The 25,873-nt window shown below is 52.5% G+C and overlaps 2 protein-coding genes across 3 annotated transcripts; one reads left to right on the top strand and one right to left on the bottom strand.

The window, feature by feature from the left end:
* The first annotated feature begins 6,635 nt into the window (after positions 1 to 6,635).
* LOC124523951 (histone H2A.V) lies at positions 6,636 to 16,462 on the top strand. Of its 2 annotated transcripts, XM_047095893.1 has the most exons (6): positions 6,636 to 6,686; positions 11,187 to 11,264; positions 13,480 to 13,593; positions 14,278 to 14,391; positions 15,376 to 15,505; positions 16,136 to 16,462. In XM_047095893.1, the coding sequence occupies exons 1-6, from the start codon at positions 6,684 to 6,686 to the stop codon at positions 16,195 to 16,197; spliced, it is 501 nt and encodes a 166-aa protein (XP_046951849.1). In that variant the 5' UTR covers positions 6,636 to 6,683; the 3' UTR covers positions 16,198 to 16,462. The 2 variants fall into 2 exon arrangements, with proteins under 2 accessions (XP_046951849.1, XP_046951850.1); XM_047095894.1 differs by lacking the exon at positions 14,278 to 14,391.
* A 6,463-nt stretch (positions 16,463 to 22,925) lies between these two features.
* PPIA (peptidylprolyl isomerase A) lies at positions 22,926 to 25,592 on the bottom strand. The gene is made up of 5 exons (XM_047096875.1): positions 25,473 to 25,592; positions 24,400 to 24,430; positions 24,232 to 24,320; positions 23,844 to 24,016; positions 22,926 to 23,262 (listed from the first exon to the last, which is right to left on the bottom strand). The coding sequence occupies exons 1-5, from the start codon at positions 25,539 to 25,541 to the stop codon at positions 23,130 to 23,132; spliced, it is 495 nt and encodes a 164-aa protein (XP_046952831.1). The 5' UTR covers positions 25,542 to 25,592; the 3' UTR covers positions 22,926 to 23,129.
* Between the last annotated feature and the right edge of the window lie 281 nt (positions 25,593 to 25,873).

Genomic DNA, 25,873 nt, shown 5'->3' with positions numbered 1-25,873 from the left:
TCTGTAAGTGCCCCAAGGGACCCTCCTGAGTCGGGGATGGGAACCAGTGGCCTGCGGTATCGCGGGGCAAAGAGAGAAGGTGGGTAAAGGGCCGGGAATGTCCGCTGCAGGAAAACAAAAGACACCCAGGATGGCGGAGGAGGTCCCAGACTGGCTTTACCCTGTGACCCTGTGCCTCTCGACTGCCCGCAGCTCCACCCACACCCGCTCGCAGCGTCCGCAGCCCTTCCCGGGGAGGCCGGGTCCCCCGCCTTTGCCCAGGGTCCCTGGCCACTTCCCAGGAGCTGCCGCTGGTGCAAGGCCGCACTCTGACCCCTCGGGGGCGCCTCCGCGGGCGCGCAGGTGCCGCCGCCGCCCCGCGAGCTGCTTTTCGGGAACCCTGAGCTAGCTTCTGTCCCTGCCTGTGTCACACACTAACAGTGTGGCCCTGGGCAAGTATCGGACACAAAGTCGAGGCCCCGCGACAGTCTGGTGTCCAGAGAAGCCCCCTGGCGGCCGCAGCCGGAATCTTAGCGCTCGACCGACAGCGAGCCCCACGCGCTAAGCTAGCGCACCGGCTGCGGAGCACAAGGTCCGCGGCGCCCCCGGACGGGCAGCCAGAAGACTGGGGGGCTTCGGGAGACGTGGGGGAGCCAAGTCCTGCGCCCCGCTCTCCGGAGGCCAGGCCGCGAGGCCGCGCGGGGGCGCAGGAGCACCTCCCTCCTCGGGGACCAACCGCTCTACCTCAGATCCCCAGGCGCCTGTCCCCAGAGCCCAGCGGGGACGGCAGAGGCGGGAAGCCGCTGGGAACCCACTCCGCCCGTCCTCCCGCGCCGCTCTTCGCGCCCTGGGTTCCGGGAGGGCGCGAGCGCACCTGCTCCGGGCCTCCGGCAGGTGGACCGGGTGCCGAGGCTCCTCGCCCGCGCTTCCCGCTTCGGAGGCTATGGAGGGGCGCCCCTGGGGGCCGAGCGCCCCAGTCTCCGCAGCTAGGAACCAGACATCAGCCAAAGCAGCCTTCACTCCTCGCAGGCCGTATTCCCCACGCAGGAGGAAAGTTCGCGTAGACCTCGCCGGTGATCGGTGTACACTTCAGCGGGCCCAGGTACGGCCTCTAGGCGAGTCCGCGGCGGGAATGAGTCCACATCTACACCGGTTCTCTTCGCTGCGTCCCCACTCCCATGCCCGCGCGTGCTCCACTGAGCCTTCCAGGACTTCGTAGGGCTCCTGCAGAAAAGCAGGCGGAGGTAGAAGGGCCGGGACACTCACCAATGCCTTCAGGGTATGGTATCTCAGAACAAAATTAAAATATTTCCCTAAAGTTAAAAAGAGAAAGGTGCCGATTTGGTTCATTTGTATCAGTGGCCAAGAAATAAAATGCTGTGGTCTTGGATCAGGCTGAGCCCCACTCAACCGGGAGCATCCGCAGCACCCTGTGTGAAAATCGGGTTTCCCTGGCGGGGACACAAATGGGCCCAGAGTCACACTGCAGGAGTGGACTGGGGCCAGACAGGTACTTCCTACCAACCCAGTGAGAGGAGCCAGTGGACTTGAAAATAGCCCGTTTATGCTATTTTATGGTTTTTGCATCCTAGGTGTCAAACTAAGAAATAGCCAAGTTAAGTAAGAAAGGGCAGTGGTCTGTTACTTGGGTGTCCATCAGGATTCCCGGGGCTGCTTCACAAGCCAGAAGCTGGGGAGGATGGACTGAAGTTGTAGGAGAGGGCTTGGCCCCCACTGGGGCCTTTTCCCGGCTTCCCTACCTTCCTACTCCCCAGACTGCCAGGAAGCCCCCCTGGACGGTCCCACCCTCAAAATTGCCCTGCCATTTGCCCATTTACTAAGCGCCTCTTAATCTGTGGGCATCTTTTTAGCGGTTATAACCTCTACACTTTCTTACACTTTGTTTTATTATAAACATTAATTCATACTCTGTTTGACACATGTGAACAGTGGAGAATCACTGTAAAGAAACAGAAATGAAATGTTCTCTCTTTCTCCAAACCCACTTCTTAAAGGTCACTACTGTTAAAGAATATAGTACCTTTTGAAAAAACTTGATAATTTAAAAACTTTTTTGAAGTTTATTTATTTTGAAAGAGAGAAAGAGAGGGGGGAGAGAGAGCACATGCAAGCAGGGGAGGGGCAGAGAGCAAGGGAGAGAATCCCAAGCAGGCTTTGCGCTGTCAGCACAGAGCCCAATGCGGGGCTCCAACTCCTGAACCGTGAGATCATGACCTGAGCTGACGTTGGACGCTCAACTGAGCCTCCCAGGCGCCCTAATTTTTTTTAAATCTCAGCAGTTAAGTGCCTACCACATTTATGTATATATTGAAAAAAGTGTTCAATGATAAAAAAAAAATCCATGTTAGGTATGTGGAATTTGAGATACAAAACAGATGAACATAGGGGAAGGGAAGGAAAAATAAGATAAAAACAGATAGGGACACAAACAGTAAGAGACTCTTAAATACAGAGAACTGTTGCTGGGGGGACGTGGGGGGGATAGGCTAGATGGGTGAGGTGCACCTGTTGGGATGAGCACTGGGTGTTGTGTGTAAGTGATGAATCACTGCATTCTATTCCTGCAATCGTTATTACACTACATGTCAACTAACTGGGATTTAAATTAACACGTTATTATTACATTGTGCCACCAAGCCAACAGCCCCCATGCAGAAATGGAATTGAAAACTAATGTTTCATTACTTTAGGCTTGATTCAGACTCAGGCAAATGCATCCTCCCTGGTGGTAAAACAAAACCTTTTGAGCCTCTGAAGTTGAGAGAAAAGTGTCTCTATTTCGTGAACTCTGATAAATGGAGAGATTGCTGCATTTCTGATCCATTTCATATTTCCTTTCAGGCAAACAACTTGCGTTTCCAAGTAAGTCATTAAATGAAGGAATGCTCACCCTGGGGGATCTAGTTGCCCTTCGATTTTGATTTCGTGTTATGAGACTCTTGTACAGTTTAGGAACATGAAAATTTTTTGTTTTTTTTGTTTTTGTGTTTGTTTGTTTGTGTTTGTGTTTGATTCTGTGACATACAGTGTTTCCCCGACCGTAACAACAGGTAGCAAAAGTAGTTGCTTCCTACCTTTAAGCTTTGGCTTGGAGCTCAGAGCGAGCCTTGATGAATACATACATTGTGTCCCTAGAATGCACACACAGTTCAGAATACAAAGGCAGGCTCCCCACCCTCAAGAATAAATAATGCAAGAACGCACGTTAGGTTCTCAGGAAGACAGGCAGACGGCAGTCCTCCAAGGCCAGGAGAGCTGCTGTCAGCAATGTGGAATGTTCTAGTGCGGCAGCTGCTATTCCCTGGCTATGAAAACCCAGCTGGGGATATCACTCAGGCTAGTGACTCATCAGGGCAGGAGGGGTCTCATTTGTCTGCCCAGCTGACACCACACCTTTTGGGGGTGGGGGTGCTACAAACTTGCTTTGGATGTACGTGCTTCACTCTGCCAAACCCTCTGGCAGCTCAGGTGTTCTCTTGTGGATGGGACCCAGGATGAAACAAGTCTGTGGGGAACTCACTGCTGTGTTTCTGCACTGCACCTGCCAGTGAGCCTTTGGAGGCTACACTTGGCGGGAGCCAGCTCTTGCTTCCCCTAAAAGCTGTTCTCACCCACCCGCCAAGGGCCAGGGCCTGACATCGAATCGAGGGCACATTCTAGAGCAGGGCTGTGGGCACAGTCATTCTTACGGTCATTAAGCCCACAGTGGACCTTGCCAAGCACCCGCCAAGGCCACACCCCAGGCCTTCCCAGGAGAATTTGGCTGTCCTTTCCAAGAGTGGCCAAAAGAAGATTTCTTGATAATATTTTGGAGAGTATCTCCATGTTAAAGTGAATTTAAGATTGAACACAGGGGTAAAACTCCTGGAATCTGTGTAGTAATCATGTAATCATGAAGGCTTTCTACTCGAGAGGCTAAAACACGGTCATTTCCCTGGCAACATTGGGGAAATGGATGTATGGTATAGGAGGACCCTGTCCGTGTAAATGTATTGTTGACTCAAAAAATTACAATTTTGCAAAGAAGAGCCATTGTGTGGAGTCAGGTGTCCCAGGAAACAGACTTGGACGTGGGGATTTGCCTTCATGGGGTTCACTGTGGGTGGCTCCTGGTGACATTACTATGAGAAAATGAAGAAAGAAGCATTAAATAGAATGGCGATTTGAACAGCAATGCAGTTCAAGTGGGTCGGTGTCAATCACACAGCAGACTCTGAAATGGAAAGGCTCTTCAGAGTCGAGTCAGAGTAAGGCAAAAGAGCCGGGCACCATTACCCCACACCCACTGGTGGCTGGTGATTGGCTGCCCCCACAGCACTGATCCCTGGGCCATGCTGTTCCCTCTGGCCAAGCACAATTCCCTAGAAGACTGCTGAGCAGCGACCAGTCAACACTCAGCTGCTGATGCAAAGGTGCCTCTGTGACTGTGTGTGAAGCTTATTCTCAAATTGTAGGGCACACAGATCCCCTGGGGGGCCTGATGGGCCCACCCACAGTTTCCCACTCAGTGGGTGTGGGTTGGGCATCAGAACCTGCACTTGCAACAATTCCAGGGGACCCCAATGCTGCTGTGTAGGGACCACACTTTGAGAACCATATACTGTTATCTAACCAGGTTAAATCCTGCAGGTTGAATAACCCGACATGTGTGGTAGTTTATCACTTGTAGATGCTAATTCCTACAGTTCCCTGGTTAGGCTGGTCTTTGTGAGCCCATGCCACCCGCTCTGCAGCCCTGGTTCACTGGAAACCAGACTTGATTCGCTGACACACGTCCTTTATAAAATTGGTAATAGGCAGGTTCTTTTTACAAATGCGGTAAAGTTCCCACCTGATTTTCTTCTGTCTGTGGGCCTCAATCTCCATCCAGTTCTCCCAGCTCTAAACAGGATGCAGAGATGGGGAGGCGGATCACTACTGTTTGTGATGAGCGCCAGTGTCTGTCACCCTAACTGCACTGTCCTCCACTCTGAATCAAGGACTTGAGAGCCGAGGGGCGACGGAATGAACTGGCGGTTAAGAAGTGACCCAGGGGCGCCTGGGTGGCGCAGTCGGTTAAGCGTCCGACTTCAGCCAGGTCACGATCTCGCGGTCTGTGAGTTCGAGCCCCGCGTCAGGCTCTGGGCTGATGGCTCGGAGCCTGGAGCCTGTTTCTGATTCTGTGTCTCCCTCTCTCTCTGCCCCTCACCCGTTCATGCTCTGTTTCTCTCTGTCCCAAAAATAAATAAAAAACGTTGAAAAAAAAATTAAAAAAAAAAAAAAAAAAAAGAAGTGACCCAAGTGACCGTGTATCGGACATGACCCCGTGCTAGGAACAGGACGCTTCCTCCTAGGTTGCTGAATGAGCGCTCACCCCAACGCTGCGCGGTGGGCACTCTTGCGGGCAGATTTAATGACCACACAGGCGTGGGCATACGCGGTGCCCTGCGCGGACCACGCAGCCAGGGAGCGAGGGCTCGGGGTCAGGCGTCCCCACGGGACGCACCGCCCGAGCCAGCGCTCAGAGCTGCGCGAGTTTGCGTTCCCCCCGTTCCCCCCGGCGTGTTGGAAGGCCAGGGTCTGCAGGTGAGCGCTGGGGGTGGGGTGGGGGAACGGCCAAGATCTCAGTTGAGCTCGGAGAGCAAGGGAGTCACCGAGGGCGCAGGGAGAACCGAGGTCTGCAGGTGAGCGCTGTGGGTGGGCCGGGGGCGCGGGGAGGGCGCCCGGGCGCGGCGGGAACCTGCTCTGGAGCCGGACTCGGGGTTGCAGGGTGCTCTCCTCTCCGCCACCCCCGCCCGCACCGGGACCACCCGGACTTCATGAGGAAGCCCCCACGGGAATCTGTGGGGTCCCGACCGGCGGTGCGGGCGCTCCCCCTCCCCTCCGCTTGCCCCACGTCCCTGCCCTGCGCGCACGCACGAACCCCGGGCGGGAGCGCCGGGAAGAGGGCGCCTGCGGCTTCGGAGAGGGCGGCGAGGGGACAAAGGCTGTTGCCGGACGCGGGAGAAGGAAAAGACAGGAACATCCCTGCGGGGCCCGTCCTGAGAAGGTCGACCGCTTCCCCTAGTCTCGGCGCTTGGACGCCCCTGAGAGCCACAGGATCGCGAGAAGGCGCGCGCGCGGGCGACGCCCACCGCCACTTCCGCCCAGAACGCAACTCAGAGACTACTCCCCGCAGAGAACGCGCGGGAAAGCGGCCACCACCTCCAGTCACCCCACACATTGGCTAACCCCGCTGTCGTTCCCGGCAACCCGCCTCCCCTGCTCGCGGGCAAGGTTCTCATTGGCTGAGTTCTGCCAGCCGTCCGTCCTCATTGGTCCGCCCCTCCATTCATCCGGCCCGAGCCTTGGAGACAGGGGGAGAGCGGCGCGTGGCCCCGCCCCCGCTCGCACAAAGGGCGGTCCTTGTCGGGGCTGGAGGCCCCGCCCCCGTGGGCCGTGTGCAAAAACAAACAGCCGTTAGGGAGGTGGTGCCGGGGGCGGGGCCGGACTAGAAGGGGGCGTGCGATTGGGCGGCCGCCGGGGTTCAAATTAGCAAGGAGAGCGGGGATTGGTCGGGGCGGCGCGAAGCGGGTCCCGGTTATTGTCCGGGCTCCGGCGGCGGCGGCGGCGGCGGCGGCGGCGGCGGTCGGTGCTGCGGAGCGGCGGCTCGGCGGCGGCTCGGCGGCGGCTCGGCGGGAGCGAGGGCGGGAGCGGCCGAGACCATGGTGAGGGCAGCGACCGGCCGGGCGGTGGCGAGTGGCGCTACCTGTTGAGGCTGCGCGGTGCCGCCTAGCCCGCTGTGGCGCCGGCGTGGAGCCCAGGGAGAGGGCCCTGCGGCCGGCCTGCGTCCCGGGCGGGTGGGCGCTCCCCGTGTCCCCCGGCGCGGTGCCTCAGACCTGCGTCCCTCCACCAAGCCGCTAAAATTACGGGTTGGCCGCGGGATCTAAAAATAGCGGCGGCGGAGACTTGTCAGCTAGTTGTTGGGATGCTGACGTCGGGGCTCCGGGAGCAGGTGCCCTGCTGGAAGGAGACCCGGTGTCCGGCAGGGAGGGACCCCCGTCCGGCGCTCCCTCGTTCTCCGGAGCGCGGACCCCAAGCCGATGCTCCCTCGGTCCCCGGGACGCGGACCACAGGCCGGGCCCCTTCCTCCCCGAGACGCGGACCCCCGACAGGTGTCCCTTATGCCCCCGGGACGCGGACCCCCGACATGTGCCCCCTCCCTTCCCGGGATGCGGACCCCGGCCGGTGACCCCTCCGCCCCCGGGATGCGGACCCGCGGCAGCTGCGGGGGGTGGACGTACCCAATTCGGGGCCGAATCGTCCGCTGGCTTCTCGAGTGCGAGCTGACCCGGGCGGAGCGCCGGGCAACTTGGTGGCTGGCGTCCGGAAGGTGACCGCGGCCCCCACACCTGGCAGAGTCATGACGTCTGTTGTTCTTAAAACCGTGATTTCACGCCTGCCTCCTTAAAAAGCAAATCAGACAGTAAACAGGATGGATTGGACACAGGCTGAAGTTGCCTATGAAGAGTCAATTCGGGCTTTTGCGGTTTGGTGGCTTTGGATTGGTAACTAGTTCTTATTTCCTGATTCGGCCCTGGAGGCACGGTGATTGTGATTTTAGATTCCTGCGCCTGTTGAAAGGTTTTTACATTTTATTCCGGGACAGATAGAGCTGAAACAATTTCTGTACTTGAGGAAGAAGTGGGAATGTGTTATGTAAGCCAAATTCAGAAATCAAAAAATTCTACAAAAACCTTTTTATCGTATATCAGTGTGATTAGAAATTATTAAAACATACAAGGCATCCTGTAGAAACCTAGAGCTTCTCAGTCCCCTCTGTTAAACTTAAATCACTGTCTCCTGCTAAACTGCTAAATGTGAAAAACATAGGAATTTGTTCTTAAACTTTTTTCCTGCTTCTAATACGTGCCAAGACCTGTATTTTTTTTTTTTTTTATGTCGTTCCGGGAAATAAACATTAAATCACCTGAGGCGTGCAGTTGGGGGGGACTATGTGCAGTTGATTTTTTTTTAGCTTAAAAATTTTAAGAAAAACATTATAAAGGGGATATGCCATTTCATTGCTTATCCTCTGCTTCGAAAATGTAGATCCTTGAACAGCTTGCCCGTCTTGTAAACCAGTTTTTTTTTTTTTTTAAACAGGGAAGCCATAATAGACTTAAATGGTAAAATTAAACAGTCCAAAGAAAACAGTAGTTTCTCTCTCAAGTCAGATTCTTGGTATTCCCCCGCGCCCCCGCCAGAGGCAAATAGCTTTTCTAATGTATTGTGTGTTCTTCTGGAAATCTGTGTGCACACATACTCTGCGTAGAAGACCCCATGTTTATGTAAGGAAAAGCTCCCTGCACTGGTACATACTTTGCCTTTTCCACTTAAGAGTTTTGTGGGTGTTTATGACACATATGTTTGTCTCATTTGTTGAAATGGCTGCATAATATTTTCCTTTTTTTATGTGAAAGAATTTTTAATGTTTTTTTTTTTAATTTTTTATTTTTTTAACGTTTTATTTTTATTTTTGAAAGACAGTGTGTGTGGAGGAGGGGCAGAGAGAGGGAGACAGAATCCAAAGCAGGCTCCAGGCTCTGAGCTGTCAGCACAGTGTCCAACGCGGAGCTTGAACCCACAAACCCCGAGATCATGACCTGAGCGGAAGTCAGACGCTTAACTGACTAAGCCACCCAGGCGCCCGTTGAGTATTTTTTTTTTTTAATGTTTATTTATTTATTTTGAGAGAGAGAGAATCCCAGGCAGGCTCCGTGCTCAGCACAGGTTCATGGGGCTTGAACCCATGAACCATGAGCCAAAATCAAAAGTTGGATGTCCAGCCGAACCACCCAGGCATCCAGCAGGTTTGGTTTACTTTTCATTCATTGATTGACCTTACCAACAAAAAATGATTTTATTCAGGAATAAAAGAGAATTGCAATGTGGGAAAAACAAGCTGTGAGCAAAACCGTAGGCAAGTCCTGGCAGGATTACTTTTTGTTTTTCTTGTTTTAAACCTCAACCAGCCAAGTATTTATCTATCTATCTATCAATCAATATGAGAGAATACTAAAACACACACACACACACACACACACACACACACACACACACACACACACGAGGGGTGGGTGGGGGAAGGGCAGAGAGAATCCTAAGCGGGCTCTGCACGGTCAGTGCAGAGCCCAGCATGAGGCTCAGTCTCACAAACTGAGATCATGACCTGAGCCAAAAATCAAGAGCAGGACGTTTAATTGACTGAGTCACCCAGGTGCTCCTATTTAATTAGTTATTTGAGACAGTGAGTACAGTTGAGGGAGGGGGAGAGAGAGAGAGAGAGAGACCCAAGTAAGCTTCATGCTCAGAGCAGAGCCCCCCACTTGGGGCTTGATCCCATGACCCTGGGAGCTGAAATCAAGAGTTGGCCCCTTCCCCCTGCCCATCCCTTGCTTACGTACTTCCTCTCAAAAATAAACATATTTTTAAAAATTAAGAGAAAAAAAAGTTGCTCCCTCAACTGACTGACCCACTCAGGTGCCTGAGGTTTTTTTTTTTTTTTAACTATCTATTGATAGTAGGATTTGTTTAACCCTTTTAGTGTAAGTGGTTCTTTTTTTTAAATATACATACTAAAACTTGCCATTTTAGCCATCTTTAATGTGCAATTACTGATGTTAAGGACATTTAACACTGTTATGCAGCTGTCACTGCCAGTCACCTCCAAAACTTCTTCCCAAAGTGAGTAACTCTCCATTCCAACCCTGTCTCCAGTCTCCTGCAACTACCATTGTACTTTCTCCCCCTCTGATTTTTTTTTTTTAATTTTTTAATGTTTGTCTATTCTTGAGAGAGTGAGACAGAGCGTGAGCGGGAAAAGGGCAAAGTGAGAGAGGGACACAGAATTCAAAGCAGGTTCCAGGCTCTGAGTTGTCAGCACAGACAGAGCCCGATGTGGGGCTGCAACTCCCCAGCTGGGAGATCATGACCTGGGCCGAAGTCGCCGCTTAACGACTGAGCCCCCCCAGCTGCCCCCCCACTTCTGATTTTTGACTAGGTACCTCATATAAGAGGAATCCTACAACATGTGTCCTTTTGGGACTGGTTTATTTCACTTAGCATCACATCTTCAGTTTATCTGGCATAGGGCGTACCACAATTTCCTTTATATAGCCGAATGCTGTTCCATGGTGTGTGTACACCCCCTTTTGTTGATCATTAGTTCCTCAGTAGGCCCTGGAGCCCTTTCTGTCCTGAGGCTGTTGTGGACTTGCCTGTGTGTTGCTGCATTGAGTCCTCTGCCGGTTTCAGTTCTTTGGGTAGAGACCCCAAAGTGCAGTTGGTGGGCCGGATGTTAATTCTGCGTTTAATTTTTGGGTTTCTTCTAAGGTGCTTTTTTCTCTCCCAAAAGAGCTAACTTCTTTTTTTTTCTTAAGTTTCTACAGTTTTTTTTAATGCTTATTTATTTTTGAGAGAGAGAAAGTGTGGTGGGAGAGGGAAGGAAAGAGGGACAGGATCCCAAGCAGGCTCCACACTGACAGCAGAGAGCCCGCCATGGGGCTCGAACTCACGAACCATGAGATCAGGACCTGAACTGAAGTCAGAAGCTTAACCGACTGAGCTTACCCGGGCTCCCCGATATGTTAACATTTTTAAAAATCACTACGGGGGCGCCTGGGTGGCTCAGTCGGTTGAGCGTCCGACTTCAGCCAGGTCACGATCTCGCGGTCCGGGAGTTCGAGCCCCGCGTTAGGCTCTGGGCTGATGGCTCAGAGCCTGGAGCCTGTTTCCGATTCTGTGTCTCCCTCTCTCTGCCCCTCCCCCATTCATGCTCTGTCTCTCTCAGTCTCAAAAATAAATAAACATTAAAAAAAAATAAAAAAAAAAATCACTACGTTATGAAATATTTCCAGCATGAAAGTTATGTTTACTTGATGAAGATTCTTCGGTGTGAAATTCAAGAAAAATAGGCAAACTTATAGAAAACTCAATTTAAATAAGAATTTAAGGTTTGACATCATATTTACATAAGTTAGTAAATAATGATATAACACATGTATATTTGAAATTGAAGAAAGGGATCACTTACAAATGTATATTTTTTAACTACCTGAAGTAAAAGTGGAGAAAATTGTTTCCCAAATGTTTTTGAAATAGCATTTTCGAGTCTTCATCTGGAGGTTTTTTTTTTTTTTTTTTTTTTTCTTTTCTCTTTCACTTAGGCTGGAGGGAAAGCCGGAAAGGACAGCGGGAAGGCCAAGGCTAAGGCAGTGTCTCGCTCGCAGAGAGCTGGGCTCCAGGTAACTGATGCCGTCATAATTCACGACTGGGTTATTTTCTTCATTGTTGTAATTTAGGACCCATAAATGTTTCATTACTTGCAAAATTATACTTGTACCGCTGACCTTTTAATGAGAGTGAGTGGTCAAAAATTAAAATCCCAATGCAACAGTCTTTTAATTTGGATTCTTCCAAATGAGAACAAGTTATGAAGCGGTGTTAAATGAGCTCTTAAAATCTGTTATTTCTAGATTATAATTATGTTCCTGTTTTTGTTATAAATTGGCCCCCATGAAAGTAAGTATGCCGTGATTTGTCTTCCGGGGACGGTCCGCGCCATGTGTGTTCACCCTGAGGCAGACACAGAGCTTGGGGGAGGACCGGGCAGTGCACCCGTCCCCTGGATGTCTCCCCTTGAGCTTCCTTCAGTTTGAGCCAGAGTGATACGCTTGAAACACTAAATACTTTCAAACTTCACGCATTTGAGTTGTTGCAACTTTGATCCACAAACTCCAGTGGTTCTGAATGAGTGAGAACCGCTCCTACCTAGAGGAGGAGACTGAAACAGGACGGTTTGCAGGCCAGACTGTAAGGTTTGGGTTTTCTTCTTGGCGGTGGCGGGGAGCCACTGAACTTTGTGGAGCGGGAGAGTGACGTGAGCCAGGGGCACCGAGGGGAGGGGGAGGGAACTCCCCCTAGAGGGTGACTAGCTGGGCTCTCCCTGAGCATTGCCGGGGGCAGGGGCGTCAGTGACCAACAGTGACCCTTGTCCGCGAGAGGGCAGGTGATGAGGGCAGGTGACGGAGGCTGTGCCGCGCTTTAGGACTGAGGTAGGCACACCTAAACCCCGTGCAGCAGAAGGAATAGAAGGCACATGTGCCTCCCGAGAATGGACAGGGAGGCACGGGGGTTCTATAAGGCTTAGAAGCACAGCATCAGAGGAGTTTATGTTGTAGCAAGAACGCGTCAGGAGAGAAGTTGAAGGTGAGTCATTTGAAGTTCCACCAAAACATTCTCAGGAAAATGTCTCCAAGTTGTAGATTTGAGTCCCCTTTCCAAGAGGAGTGATGAAAAGAATTACAAAGTTGAGATCACATGTGTAAATTTGGGAGCTCGTGCCGCAGTGAGTCTGGTCACAGAGGACAAGAGGGGAACGGGGGGCCTTGGGCAGACCCCACATGCAGCCTGGGAGTCCCGGGAAGGCTGGGGACCGGCCCGAGGGCACAGAGAGGCTCGAGTCCTTGAGGATTGGATCTAGAAATGGCTACTGGATTTGGCAGTTAAAGTGCCACCACCTACCTTTAAGAGCAATGGCAAAAGCCAAGGTTGGGTTAGAATAGAACAGGTGACAGGACTTGGGGTGCCTGGGTGGCTCAATCGGTTGAGCATCTGATTTCAGCTCAGGTCATGATCTCGCAGTTTGCGAGTTTGAGCCCCGCATGAGGCTCTGTGCTGACAGCCTGGAGCCTGCTTCGGATTCTGTGTCTCCCTCTCTCTCTGCCCCTCCCCCACTCGTGCTCTGTCTCTCTCTCTCTCTCTCAAAAATAAACATTACAAAAAAATTGAAAAAAAAAAAACAGGTGACAGGACAGTTAGGTGTCCGGGATTTGCTTTTAAGTTTTGCCTTTGGAAAGGAAAGCGAGGAACGGGCTGGAGTGGGGTTGTTTGCTGTGAGGCTCAGAGGACAGGTGCAGGGGGGAAGGCTTGGGGGTGGGGGTTGAGCTGTTGTGGTGCTGGCGTGGCGAAGGGTCACAGAAAGTGCGTGAGAAGGGGGCCATGGGGGCGACATGCCTGAGGACACATTGGAGAAAGTTCTGTCCTGGGAGAGTCCCCAGGAGAGTTAGCATAGCTGTCAGCCGCAGGGAGGGAGCCGGGAGCTGGCCACCCCACCCCCACCCCCAGGCTGTGAGGCTGCCGCTGAGGGGTCAAGGGTCAAGTCTGGCACCAGCACACACCTGGCCCTTGGGCTGTGCTGTGCCTGCTGCCCGTCTTCAGAAGCTAGTTCCTCAGACCCCCCCCCCCCCCCCCCCCCCCCGCACCGGGTCTCTCCCCAGGAGGGCAGAGGTGGGACCTCTAGGCCCTTACTGCGACACACAGGTGCTAGCAACCGTTCCTTGTTAAGTGGGTCTGACTTCTCTGATCCGTGCGAGTTCACGGTCCGCTCCGCCTTTGGTCTCGCTCGGTAGCGCGCTGGTAAGGCCGCGGTGCCTCCCACCTGGATGCTCTGTCTTTCAGTTTCCCGTGGGCCGCATCCACAGACACTTGAAGACCCGCACCACAAGCCACGGGAGGGTCGGCGCCACGGCCGCGGTGTACAGCGCCGCGATCCTGGAGTACCTCACGGCCGAGGTCAGTCGTGCGCGGTCCCGGCAGGTGTGCCGGGTGCGGAGTGGCAGAGCCCACGGGGGAGGGGGCGCCTCCTCGGCACCCAGCCCCGTGTGGGAAGGACCTTGATGCGCTCATGCTGAGTTAAGGCAGGGTCCGTAGCCCCACGTCTGCGGGAGGTGATGGGTGTCTGGTGCCTGCGGTACTCCGCTACTAAGGAAACGAACCCTCAGCGGGAGGTTTGTGAACTGAAATCATGATCTCTTCGTGAAGATGGGGTGGGGGGGGCAGAGTTTGCCAGGGTGATGTACATTACACATCCATTCTGATGGTGGAATTTGGTGGAAGAGCAGACGAACCCTCTTCTCTGCGTGGTTGCCTGCGTAGACTGCCTGCCAAGACTGCGTAGTCTTGGCCAGTGTGACATTGCAGGAAGATGGGCTGATTGGGTGAAATTCTTAACACCTGGGTGATGGACCAGCCCCTTGTAAGGAGAACCCCCTGAAGACTGCGACCGCCCCCCATCCCTGCACTATCCGCCCCAGTCAGGGCAGGATGAGTAGCAAGCAGGTCAGGCGGTTAGAAACAGAGGGAAGTTCTTCCCCGCAATCGTGTGGTGGGGACCCGGACTGAAAGGTGGGAGTTTGGGGTGTGTGTGAATTGTTAATGCCGTCATCTCATTAACTTCATCTGGTCCCTGCCCTCCAGGCGGTTTCTACGGTGTTAGGTCCTGAGACAGGGACACGGGGCCTCCCCCCACCCCACCTTCTCCTTCAGCCTTACACCAGTTTGTGTTTGGTGAGCAGCAGACTTTTCAGGAAGGTACACGTTTCATTCATCACGTGGAGGCATATTCTTCTGACTCAGAATGTTCCAGGTCTCATCCAGACTCCCATTTTCTTTATTCCCGGGAACTTTGAGTACAAGTTTTTAGGTTAAGATTAGACCATGAGCATTTATGTAAGCAGTCAACATATTTTCAGGTATTTGTGTTTGGGGCGTTAGTCATAGTAGGATGCAAAGAAAATCCTGAAATCTAAAGTCAGTAGCTTCACACTAGGGTCACTTGGAGCTTCCAAAAGATACTGGTGCCCAGATGGGTCAGAGTCTTGGGAGGAAGAAGCAGGGGTCCCCGCTGCTTCTGACATACACGGGGACTTCCCACCGCTCTGTTTAAGCGAGGCTCTGTGGAGTTTTTTTTTTTGTAGGACTTCCATCAAAGGTTTTATAATGCCAGTATAGTCTGTAGAGGCAAAACAAAACAAATTAGAAATGCAGTTTTTATGGCCAGCTGGGACTTTGGAATTGTTTTAGTTGAAAATTCCCATTCTAGAATAAAGGGCTTCTAGTATATTGCCTCTAGATTAGGGACCCAGTGATGTTAAAAACTCTGAATAAGAAATTATTTTCTAAACTTTTCTACAAGTACTAAGAAATAAGTTCCGTCCATTAAGGGCTGGACAAAAATCGACTACGGGGCCATACTGAAATCACGATTTTCCTCGATGTTCGCATTTGGAATCTTGGCTAGGGAAATAGTGTTATCCCTTGCCCTTCTTTCTGGAGAAGTGGGTTCTTGCTCAGGGGTCTAGCTCTCCTGCAGAAAATGAATATAAGAGACCCTAGCGAAGTAACAAGATTCCTATGAAAGCATCAGAAATGTGAAAAAGAAACCCGCATTACCGGCTCATATGCATTGCGTGTCTTCTGTGCAGATACCGTACAGGTCTGTGTAGCTATAACTGCAGGTCTGCGCAAGCCTCACGCGCTTGAGCCTCTGATGCACCGTCTCACGGTGCTTTGCAGGTGCTGGAGCTGGCGGGTAACGCCTCCAAGGACCTCAAGGTAAAGCGGATCACCCCGCGCCACCTGCAGCTCGCAATCCGCGGCGATGAAGAGTTGGACTCCCTCATCAAGGCAACCATCGCCGGGGGTGGTACGTAGGATTCCCCACTCCCGCCCACTGGCTGTTGGCCGTTCTGACATCATTCGATCAGTGACCCTAGAACTCATACAGACCTCGACTCCAGGATTCCAGGACTCCAGGAGTGTTGAGTCTGTTACGCTACAGTAAAGGCTCCTTTACATTCTGATCCCAATAAATGCTATGGCCAGATACAGCACTGCTTTAGTTTGGCACATTCCTTGTCTAAATCTCATAAATGATTCTTAAAACCTGGGGTTTTAAATATTTCCCATACCCTTGTAGCGGTGTCTTAAAGATGATCCTGAGAACCTGCTCTGTGTGATGCCCTTGAAAGTCAGGGCTGAGGTGATTGAGTGAGTCAGGGTCAGTGAAGGTGAGATGAACACCTGAATCCCTTCCGGGTCACCTTCGGAGAAGCTCTTGAAAGCTATGCTTCCTCTTCCCCAAAGTCCATAAAAGCGGTGTTTTATGTAGTTTTAGGGGGGTTCCCAGACCTCAAGAGAGGGAGGCCTTGGCGTGGGTGGGTGTGTGAAGAGGGCCATCGGCAGACTTCATGTCTGGGGAGTTGCTCTCCGGGGAGGCCCCGAAGTGGAGAGAGCGCCCGTGGAGAGTCATTCATATGTTTCCGTTCCCTTCCAGGTGTGATCCCGCACATCCACAAGTCTCTGATCGGAAAGAAGGGACAGCAGAAAACCGCGTAGAGCATTGTTTTAACCAGCCCCTTCCTCCCGTCATTGTACTGTAACCGGGACAGAAGAAATAATGGGGACATGGGGGGTTTTTAAAAGAGGCAGATGGAAAAGCTTAGACAATTACTGTAGACACGATAAGAGACATTTGTACGTTCTTAGGCTCAAAGTTTGATAAAGTACCTTTCCACGCGGCAGCGCTTGTGTGGTGATTGGCTAGGTTTCTCCCGTTGTGTTTTATACAAAAACGGAATTGATAAACCATTTTTTACAAAAAGAATTGGTCTCAAAACTGTTCTGTTCGTGACGTGTTGGAAATATTTTGCTCATACTTTGAAATTTTTTAGATTTCAAATCGGTTATTCTATATTCAGGATAGTCTGAGAACAAATTGGGAATCTAGATTTACCAGGATTGATACCATATCACCGTGTGCTACCATATAGTAGGTGCCATCCACTTGTGGTACAAACCGTTGTGTTACATACCCCAAAAGAAGGAAAAACGGCCAAGTAAACCGTGGGGCGCCATCAGCTGTGGGACGCTCCCCGATCCAGAGATGCCGGAATAGGAAAACGCATGCGTTTAGGATTAATGACCTAGGGTAGTGGACTCATCCACTGAGCACTTACCATGGCAGGCCCTGAACTGAGTGCCTTAGTGATCCAGACTTTACTCCCCCCCGCTTTTATTTTATTTATTTTTTTTATTTTTTTTTTCAACGTTTTTATTTATTTTTGGGACAGAGAGAGACAGAGCATGAACGGGGGAGGGGCAGAGAGAGAGGGAGACACAGAATCGGAAACAGGCTCCAGGCTCCGAGCCATCAGCCCAGAGCCTGACGCGGGGCTCGAACTCACAGACCGCGAGATCGTGACCTGGCTGAAGTCGGACGCTTAGCCGACTGCGCCACCCAGGCGCCCCTCCCCCCCGCTTTTAAAGATGCAGAAACCGAGGTGCCCAGAAGTTACTTGCTGGAAGACATTTATCTAGTAGGTAGGACTCGCAGGGCTGGGAGACAGGCCTCGATTCGGCGAACTCCGGAGCCCACACTCTTACCTGGATCAAAGTTCAGTCTATAAGTTTTCTGCTTTTACTTAAACCTCCAGCTTTTAGTGGTCTTCTGTTGACATAGTAACATCCAGCAGTTGGTGCCCTATTTAAAAAAATATTTTACTTTGTCAGCTTTTAAGTAACTTGTAAGGTTTAATGTACCAACTAATAGTCCGTCACAAACTCTCTTTTTCCGCTTGGAAGTCTTCGTTAAAAAAAGATCTTTCAATGTTTTATAATCTAGCTCTATCAAAACAAAGCTCTCATTTTAAAAAAACTTATTTTATTATGGAAATTTTCAAAAATACAGAACAATAAAGAAAAGAGTATAATGAACCCCCGTGTACTTACCCTCCACCTTCCAACAACCCTCCTGCGGTCAGTGTTGTTTCACCTGTCGGCTCCCTGGTGGGTTGGTTTGAATCCTGTTTCAGGCATGACTTCCTGCCTTATATCTATACTTAAGTGTGAGTCTCTAAAGATGGGGCATAATCGCAATCTTAAAACAGCATTTAATGTTTTATTTTTAAGATTTTTTTTAAACTTTATTTGGCGGGGGAGGGACACAGAGAAAGAGGGAGACAGAACCCAAGCAGGTTACAAGCTGTCCGTGAAGAGCCTGATGTGGGGCGCAAACTTACAAACTGTGAGATCACGACCTGAGCTGAAGTCAGACACTTAACCAACTGAGCCACCCAGGTGCCCTGACAGCATTTTATAATATCTGACCTATTTGGTGTTCACACTTTCCTATCAATTTGTTTATGGTTGGTTTGAATCAAGATCCAGACGTGTTCTGGATCTTTTTTTTTTGTTTTTGAGAGAGGGAGACAGGATCCGAAACAGGCTCCAAGCTGTCAGCAGCACAGAACCAACATGGGGCTCGAACTCACAAACTGTGAGATTGTGACCTGAGCCAAAGTTGGACACTGAACCAAGTGAGCCACCCAGGTGCCCCTTTTTTTTTCTTTAAGTTTGTTTAATCTCTGCAGCCAGCATGGGGCTCGAACTCACAACCCCAAGAACGAGTTGCATACTCTACCGACTGAGCCGGCCAGGTGCCCTAGCTTGTTCTATATCCTAGATTTTGTTGATCCCTCTTGTTTCTTTTCTATTTTTTTTAAATTTTTTAAAATGTTTATATTCATTTTTGAGACAGAGACAGAGCATGAGTGGGGGAGGGCAGAGAGAGAGGGAGACACAGAATCCGAAGCAGGCTCCAGGCTCCGAGCCATCAGCCCAGAGCCTGACGCGGGGCTCGAACCCACAAACTGCGAGATCATGACCTGAGCCGAAGTCGGACGCTCAACCGAGTCCTGCAGGCACCTCCCCCCACCTTGTTTCTTTTTAATCCATGGGTTTCTCCTCCCTTTTCCTTACAATTTTTAAAGAAACGGGGTTGTTTGTGGAATTTTCTCAGTTTTACTGAATGCATCCTGCTGGTATTTGAGATGTCTTTCCCCTAAATTTCCCGTAAGCCGACAGATCTTGAGGGGTTGGCTTTTGTTGCGTTTTGCTTTTTCACAAAAATAATTCCCAGGTGACACTGTACTCCCTACGGTACCTCGTCGGGGGGCACCTGGCACCTGCCATGTGAAAACTGCCAGTTGGGCTGTGCCAGCCACTCTCCTGGAAGGGGCCTGTCCCAGCATTCCACGGGGGGCGCCGATGGGGGACACGCTTGCCATCCTTATGCATCCAGAATTCCTGCCGAACTGCTCTTTGATTTACAAGGCAGGAATAAGAAAGAACATTTCAATTTTGGATTCAGTTAGCACGTATTTTGAGGTTTCTGTGTTGAGTGGGCCCGCGATTATCCTGTGAAATTTTAGTAGTTTCCGGAAGCCAAAGTAACAATAGCAAAGAAGGCAAAATAGAGAAGAGTGACTTTTACTAGAGTTTTCTAGGTAATTGCTTCAGATACCGGCCTCCCTTTGGCAGTTGCTTGTGGTGTTCCTAGAATTGTTTTCAGTTTTTTAAAGAGGAATTTTTTTTTTTAAGATTATTTTAAGAGAGATTGAGTAGGGAAGGGACAGAGAGAGGGAGAATTCTAAGCAGGCTCCGCGCTGTCAGCACAGAGCCCAACGTGGGCTCAAACTCACAAGCCCGAAGATCATGACCTGAGCTGGCCACGCAGGTGCCCCTTGTTTTGTTTTCTAATGGAGACGAACTCAAACAGCTGGGCCCCGCCCTCCACCCCCCACGGGTGGTCCTTGTTGCCCTGCATGTACCTGTCCCCCACCCCGCTCACGGGCCCGGGCCTGTGTTGAAGTCCGTCCCCTCCCAGACTTTGTGTTCCCTCTGTGGTGCCTTAACAGGTGTCTCCAACAGGAAACTTTTTTTTTTTTTTTGAGAGAGAAAGAGTGTGTGTGCGCGCACATGCCCTTGGGAGCAGGGGAGGGGCAGAGGAGACAGAATCTGAAGCAGGCTCCAGGTGCTGAGCTGACATCACAGAGCCTGCTTAGGATTCTCTCTCTCTTTCTCTTGCCTCTCTCCTGCTCACACTTTTTGTCTCTCCAAATAAATAAATTTAAAAAAATATTTTACCATATTTATCACATAATTATTTTATCACACCATATTTTATCACATAAGTATTCATCAATGGCCCTTATTTGCCTGATGTTTTATGCTCTTTATCTATTGAGAGAGAGAGAGAGAACGTGAGTGGGGGAGGTGTGGGGGGGCATGAAGCAGGGTCTGAGCTGTCGATGTAGAGCCCGACACAGGGCTCGATCTCATAAACCCTGGGATCATGACCTGAGCCAAAATCAAGAGTTGGATGCTCAACCGACTGTACTACCCAGGCGCCCAGGAATCATTATTTTAGATGCAAATAGTGGTATTTTGGTTATGTTAAAAATGCAAATTCGTATCTTTTAGAGACAAACTATTTACTAGAATATTTGTGCCTATGATACGTCTGGAATTTGCTTCGAAACAATCCAGTCAGAGAACAGGGAGGAGGAGGGGAGGACACGAAACAAGGTTGGGTCTCAGGCAGCAAAAATATACATGCAGACACAGGTGTCCTCAAGTGCCTGCATGTGACATGTGCCAAGTCAAATAGTTAATAGTTAAACGAGTGTAAGCTGGGAGCTCACAGGTGAACTGTACGGTTGTGAAAACGAAGACTGTTCCCCCTGAGTTAGGTGGCCAATTGCACGGACGCGTCGACCTCTGCTGTCCCCAGACCCTCTTATAACTGCAGCTCACAAGGAAGGGCTCACAGACCCCTGGGACCACCAGGTCCAAGCAACACAGGGCAGCTCAGAGGGGCTCCTGCTGGTCAGACGGGGGGTGGTTTGAGTGTCGAAAATTGTATTGTTTGTAACAGGTTCAGTAAAAATTCGTGAGCCCTTAGTAACTGGAAGAGGGAGAGATTTGAAATTGTTTTTACAACTATAGAATAATCATTGAGGCAAAGATCGTTCACAGGTGCGAAGGCAGAGCCATCAGGCGAAAGGTCTGGGAACGGGGTTCAGACTGAGGCAAAGTATCGCCCACAGATTGCCTTCTCGCTGGGAAGAGGACACAGTGCCTCTCAGGGGGCTGTCTGGTGAGTCGGCCTGAGGTCGCATGCACCCCCCAGGAGGCAGGATTGCGTACACAGTCACCCACAAAGTCTTCCTGCTACAAATGTGGAGCTTGTGTCTAAATTGAGATTCTCGGCCTAGCTTCCAGTTTACAGAGAATCCAGGAGCTAAACAAGCAGGGGACAGGAACGGGTGGCAGTGGGCAGCTCCAGAATCAAGCACGTTCCTTGAAGTCAATGTCCTGAACCACTTGAGGAGCCAATGACATAGAAAAAAGTGGAGGCCAAAGATCTTACATATTTTTAGTATTTATTTTTGAGAGAGCACAAGCAGGGGAGGGGCAGAGAGAGGGGGACAGAGGATCCAAAGCAGGCTCTGTGCTGACAGCAGCGAGCCCAATGCTGGGCTTGAACCCATGAACCACAAGATCATGACCTGAGGCGAAGTCAAACGTTCAACTTACTGAGCCGCCCAGGTGTCCCTAAAGAGTTTAAAAAAAAAAAAAAAAAAGTACATGTATGGTGTATAATTATAATCTCCATACAATTATTTTTTTAATGTTTACTTATTGAAAAAGAGTGGGTGCATGCATGCTCCTGAGAGCAGGGGAGGGGCAGAGAGAGACAGAGACAGAATGCCAAGCAGGCTCCATGCTGCCAGCACAGAGCTCCACATGGAGCTCGACCTCAGGAACAGTGAGATCATGACCTGAGCCAAGATCAAGAGTTGGATGCTTATCTGAGCCACCCAGGTGCCCCTCCATAGTTACGTTAATAATAGAAGTGACAGTGCAAAGGTCGCCTGATGGCTCTCTCTGGCTCTCTCCCGCCTGGCGGCTCTCTCCTGCCTGGCGACAGCCTGAAACAGCCGGAAACCGATGCACAGAGCATGGGAAGCGCGGCCTTTGCACTTGCAAGTTCTTGGCTTGGGCCTTTCTTTCCCTCACTTGGTAAACTCTCCAGGAAAGCCACTCGGGACCGATGAGGTCTCATTACACACGCTAACACCACGTTACCAACTCTTGGCAGCTGGCCTGCCTGCCCCTTGGAAAGCTAAGTCGGGCACCACTCTACTTTGGTTACCTTTTTTTCCAGTACCCAGCGCGGCGCATCGGTGTCACTCGGCGGCGGAATACACACAGTGACTAGGCAGGTGTGACCGCGTGCTCGAGGACAACTCTAAGTGAGGTTGGGTTGATGAAAGCCTATCACCACCTGGACACAAGCCATCCATGGACATTAAAGGTCACTGCAGTCACCCAGGGAGCAGGGGAAATGGGACACACCCAGAGGCACAAGCATTTGGTGAAGGAAGCAGCCAGCAGCCCGACAAATTACAAATTGCAAATTCTCACACCATCAGGACAGAAATGGCTCTGGGTCAAGAGCCCCGGTGGGGAGGGGCCCTGCAGGGAGAGGAGGGTGCCCCTCAGCCTGTGCAACTAGCTCTGGTCACCAGTTTGCAGCCCAGTTAAAGGGGGAAGGGCCTCTCCTTTGCCAAATCTTACAGCTTGTGACCATTAGATCTGCGTGACTGAGTGACTGTGGGACCTTGAAGGGGCCAGGAGGGGATCACTGTTCGGGGAGAGCAAGGACCGTGGGTCACAGTACCAGGCACCCCCACAGGCCAGGGTCTACCAGACTTTGTCAACAATTCCAGAATTGGACTTTACTGCACACCTTTTGCCCCGATTCTATACCCCCAGACTAAACCGGATCCGAAGACCCTTCCCCAGAGCCTGAGGCCCAACACTCAGTTTTCCCTGCTGATAAACAGCACAATTAACATATCCTAACACCCTTTTCAAACTTCATCAAAACCAAGAAATAATGGGGTCTTAGAAGAGCGAGTGGCGCATTCATTCTCCAGTGTTAGAGGGATTCTCCACTTACTGTGGTGCCAGTCCACGTGCCAAGTGCAAATTTGTCCCCGCTCCCCTTAAAGGAACACCTGTCCCGCCTGCCCGTGGTCACCACCTCCCTCCCAAAATCCTGGCTCTTTCCTTCCTTGCCCCCACCCACATCTTCAACACCCCCCACCCCAGGACCTTTGGGCCAGGGAAGCAGAAATGGCAGCTGTGGAATCCAGCAAACTGCAGTGTTGCCAAAAATGCGAGCTGCAGGACCCCCGCGCCACACAAGGACAGACAAGTGTTGTTTAGCTTTTATTTCATGATCATAAACTTCACTCTGCAATCCAGCTAAACTTGGAGGGGAGTAAGGAGGACACAGGACCCGTGGAACTGCGGCAGGAACACAGGGACTCTAGATTTCGAGCAGATGGGGGCAGAAGGGCGCTCTCCCGAGCTACAGAAGGAATGGTCTGGTAGTTAAGATAAAACACGAGTCAAATTTATTAGATTTGTCCACAGTCAGCAATGGTGATTTTCTTGCTGGTCTTGCCGTTCCGGGACCCAAAGCGCTCCATGGCTTCCACGATGTTCATGCCTTCCTTCACCTTGCCAAACACCACGTGCTTACCATCCAACCTGGAAACGAGATGGGAGCGTCAGCACTGGTGCCCAGGGGCCACTGAGCCTGTGCCGCACCCCGAGAACAGAGACCCACAGAGCAGTACTGCACCCCCGGAAGAACAGCTGGAGGCCGGGTTACACAGTCGTCAGTACCAGTTAATGTGGATCAACACTGAACACCTCATCCTTCTAACAGAAACGGCAACACTATAGGTCACCAGGAGTCAGAAGATTCTCCAACTCCTGTCAGAACTCCCGAATTTACAATGGACCCCTAAAAAAGGGCCAACACCCACAGGCCAAGGAGATCTAAGTACTACTCTTTTGTAGTTTGTGTTCACTTGCTTTCTAAGTCTATTGTTGTTAATTACCTCCACCCCCAACTTGGACACAAAGGGGTGCATGCTCTGCAGACCGAGCCGGTGGGCACCCCACAAGTACTGGTCTTAACTACTCAGCTCAGCGCCACGTTGTGCTATGCTCGGTATCTTGCTTTCTCCACGGACCCCCGTTTTGGCTTTCTCACATCCTCCCACGCTAGAAACAAGGCCAGGCTGAAGCGGGCAGCGCTCCTTGCTGCAGGGATCTGCCCTTACCACTCGGTCTTGGTGGTGCAGATGAAAAACTGGGAACCGTTTGTGTTGGGTCCGGCGTTCGCCATGGACAGGATGCCAGGACCTGTGTGCTTCAGGATGAAATTCTCGTCGTCAAACTTCTCCCCGTAGATGGACTTGCCTCCAGTGCCATTATGGCGTGTGAAGTCACCACCCTGTGGAGTGAGCAAAACCTGTCACTTCTGGCAACAGCGTCAGAAAACAAGCCAAGTCTGCAGAGACCTAGCTTCAAACTCAAGTTTAAATGGACTAGAAGGTGAAGCCGGACCAGACTGGCAGAAAACAGCTCCCATGCACTCATGCTGCCTTCTCCTAGCTCTAGCTCAAGCTCAAGGACCATCACCCAAACCAGAGTCCATGAATTTCATACCTGGCACATAAATCCCGGGATAATCCTGTGAAAACAGGAACCTTTGTAACCAAATCCTTTCTCCCCAGTGCTGAGAGCACGAAAATTCTCTATTAAGAGACAAAAACATTGGTCACACACACAACTAAAATCCGAACAGGTAACAGTGAATTAGACAAGACAACTAACCTGCTGTCTTGGGAACTTGGTCTGCAAACAGCTGTAAGACAAGACGGAGCGTTACTTCACCACACCTGCCCCCCACTGCGGCTCACGGAGTCTGGGGGGGGGGGGGAGCTCCCGAGCACGAGCCCACTTTCTCACCCTAAAAGAATGCTTCTCCAAGAACCACTGGCCCCAAACCTGAGCCGCTACCTGAAGCCTCGGGGCCCTGTGGGGTCGCGCAGAGTAACAGAGACCGTCCCCCCCCCCCCCAAAATCCAGCACCAGACAGGACTCCACCCCCGGCCGTGCAGCCCGTGGGGCGTCTCCCACGTGCCCCCATCCCCCACCCGAGCACGACCGCAGGAAACCGGCGAGGCTCCCGCAGAACCCCTCCCGCGCGTGAGGGGCGCGTCCTGGCCACACACGAGGGGACGAAGCCCGTCCGCGAGGACAGCTGTTCAGGCCTCCACGAACCGTTTCGAACACGTGCGACCAAACCCTCCCTCCGGCTGCGGAGCAGGCGCCGCCATCTCAGGGCCGGGAGTTCGGGCCGCGCGCGGGCGTACAGCCCACTCAACACAGAAATCCGCGGGCGTCCGTCTCAGCCCGCACCCTTTCCGCGCGTGAACGCCACCCCCTCCCGGCCGCCCCGTCCCCGCCCTTCTCGCGGGGCCGCCCGAGCCCCCGGAGGAGAGCGGGGACGCGCACCCCGAGGGCCGCGGGCTCCCGGGAGGCGGCCGAAGGAAGGGGACCGTTAGGCGCGGGCGGGGCCGGCGTCGTCTGCGCGGGGCGGGGGCGCCACTGGCTTCCGCCGGGCGGGGCCGGGCCCGCTTCCGCAGTGCGCCCGCCGCCGCCCGCACACCCCCGCGGCCGCGCCTGCGGGCATCGCCCTCACGCAGCCCCCACCGCGACCCCGCGCGGCCTAAACACGTGCGCGCCGCCCCGCCTTTGTCCGCCGCCGCCCCTCCCCCGCCGCCCCCGGCCTCCCAAAATGGCCCCTCATCAGGAAATGGCGCCACCCGCCCGCCCTCGCCCCCCGCCCGCCGCCGCCCCGGAGCCGCCCGCGCCCGCCCGGCACACCCCGCCCGCCCGCCGACCTCGAAGGAGACGCGGCCCAAGGGCTCGCCGTCCACGGCGATGTCAAAAAACACGGTGGGGTTGACCATGGCTAAGAGGCGCGGGCAATTCCGGGGCGGCGGCGTCTGCAAGGCGGCACGAGCTCCGCCGCGGCCTCTTTTATAGCCGCCCGGGCCCCGCCCACGGCCGGTCGCGCGCCCGGACCCTGGCCAATCGCTACCGCTGGCCGGTCGGAGTGATGGTGTGGCTGGCCTATGAGCTGAGACGGCGCCGGCGGGGCGGGCCGGCGGCGCGCGTGCGCGTTGGCGGCGCAGGCAGGTTCCCGCCCGCGGGCTCCGTCGCGGTACTGCGGCGTGGGGACTGGGATGGGGGCCGGGCGCGGGGACGGAGGCCCGGGGGACCGGCGGAGCCCGAGGGCGCG

Source organism: Lynx rufus, unplaced genomic scaffold (assembly GCF_022079265.1).
Source record: "Lynx rufus isolate CCGP_SWC_20201006 ecotype Redwood Valley unplaced genomic scaffold, mLynRuf1.p SCAF_4, whole genome shotgun sequence".
NCBI classification, from domain to species: domain Eukaryota; kingdom Metazoa; phylum Chordata; class Mammalia; order Carnivora; family Felidae; genus Lynx; species Lynx rufus.
This window is presented reverse-complemented; position numbering and strand designations above follow the sequence as displayed.

What these genes read in the sequence shown, in the direction of transcription:
- LOC124523951 (XM_047095893.1), top strand. An exon ending in TGGAGTACCTCACGGCCGAG is followed by an intron (nt 13,594 to 14,277) that starts GTCAGTCGTGCG and finishes CCTGCCCTCCAG; the next exon opens with GCGGTTTCTACGGTGTTAGG. An exon ending in GCAGCAGACTTTTCAGGAAG is followed by an intron (nt 14,392 to 15,375) that starts GTACACGTTTCA and finishes GGTGCTTTGCAG; the next exon opens with GTGCTGGAGCTGGCGGGTAA.
- PPIA (XM_047096875.1), bottom strand. Translation starts at nt 25,541, where the DNA reads ATGGTCAACCCCACCGTGTTTTTTGACATCGCCGTGGACGGCGAGCCC. An exon ending in TGGGCCGCGTCTCCTTCGAG is followed by an intron (nt 24,431 to 25,472) that starts GTCGGCGGGCGG and finishes CTTGTCTTACAG; the next exon opens with CTGTTTGCAGACCAAGTTCC. An exon ending in TCCCGGGATTTATGTGCCAG is followed by an intron (nt 24,017 to 24,231) that starts GTATGAAATTCA and finishes CTCACTCCACAG; the next exon opens with GGTGGTGACTTCACACGCCA.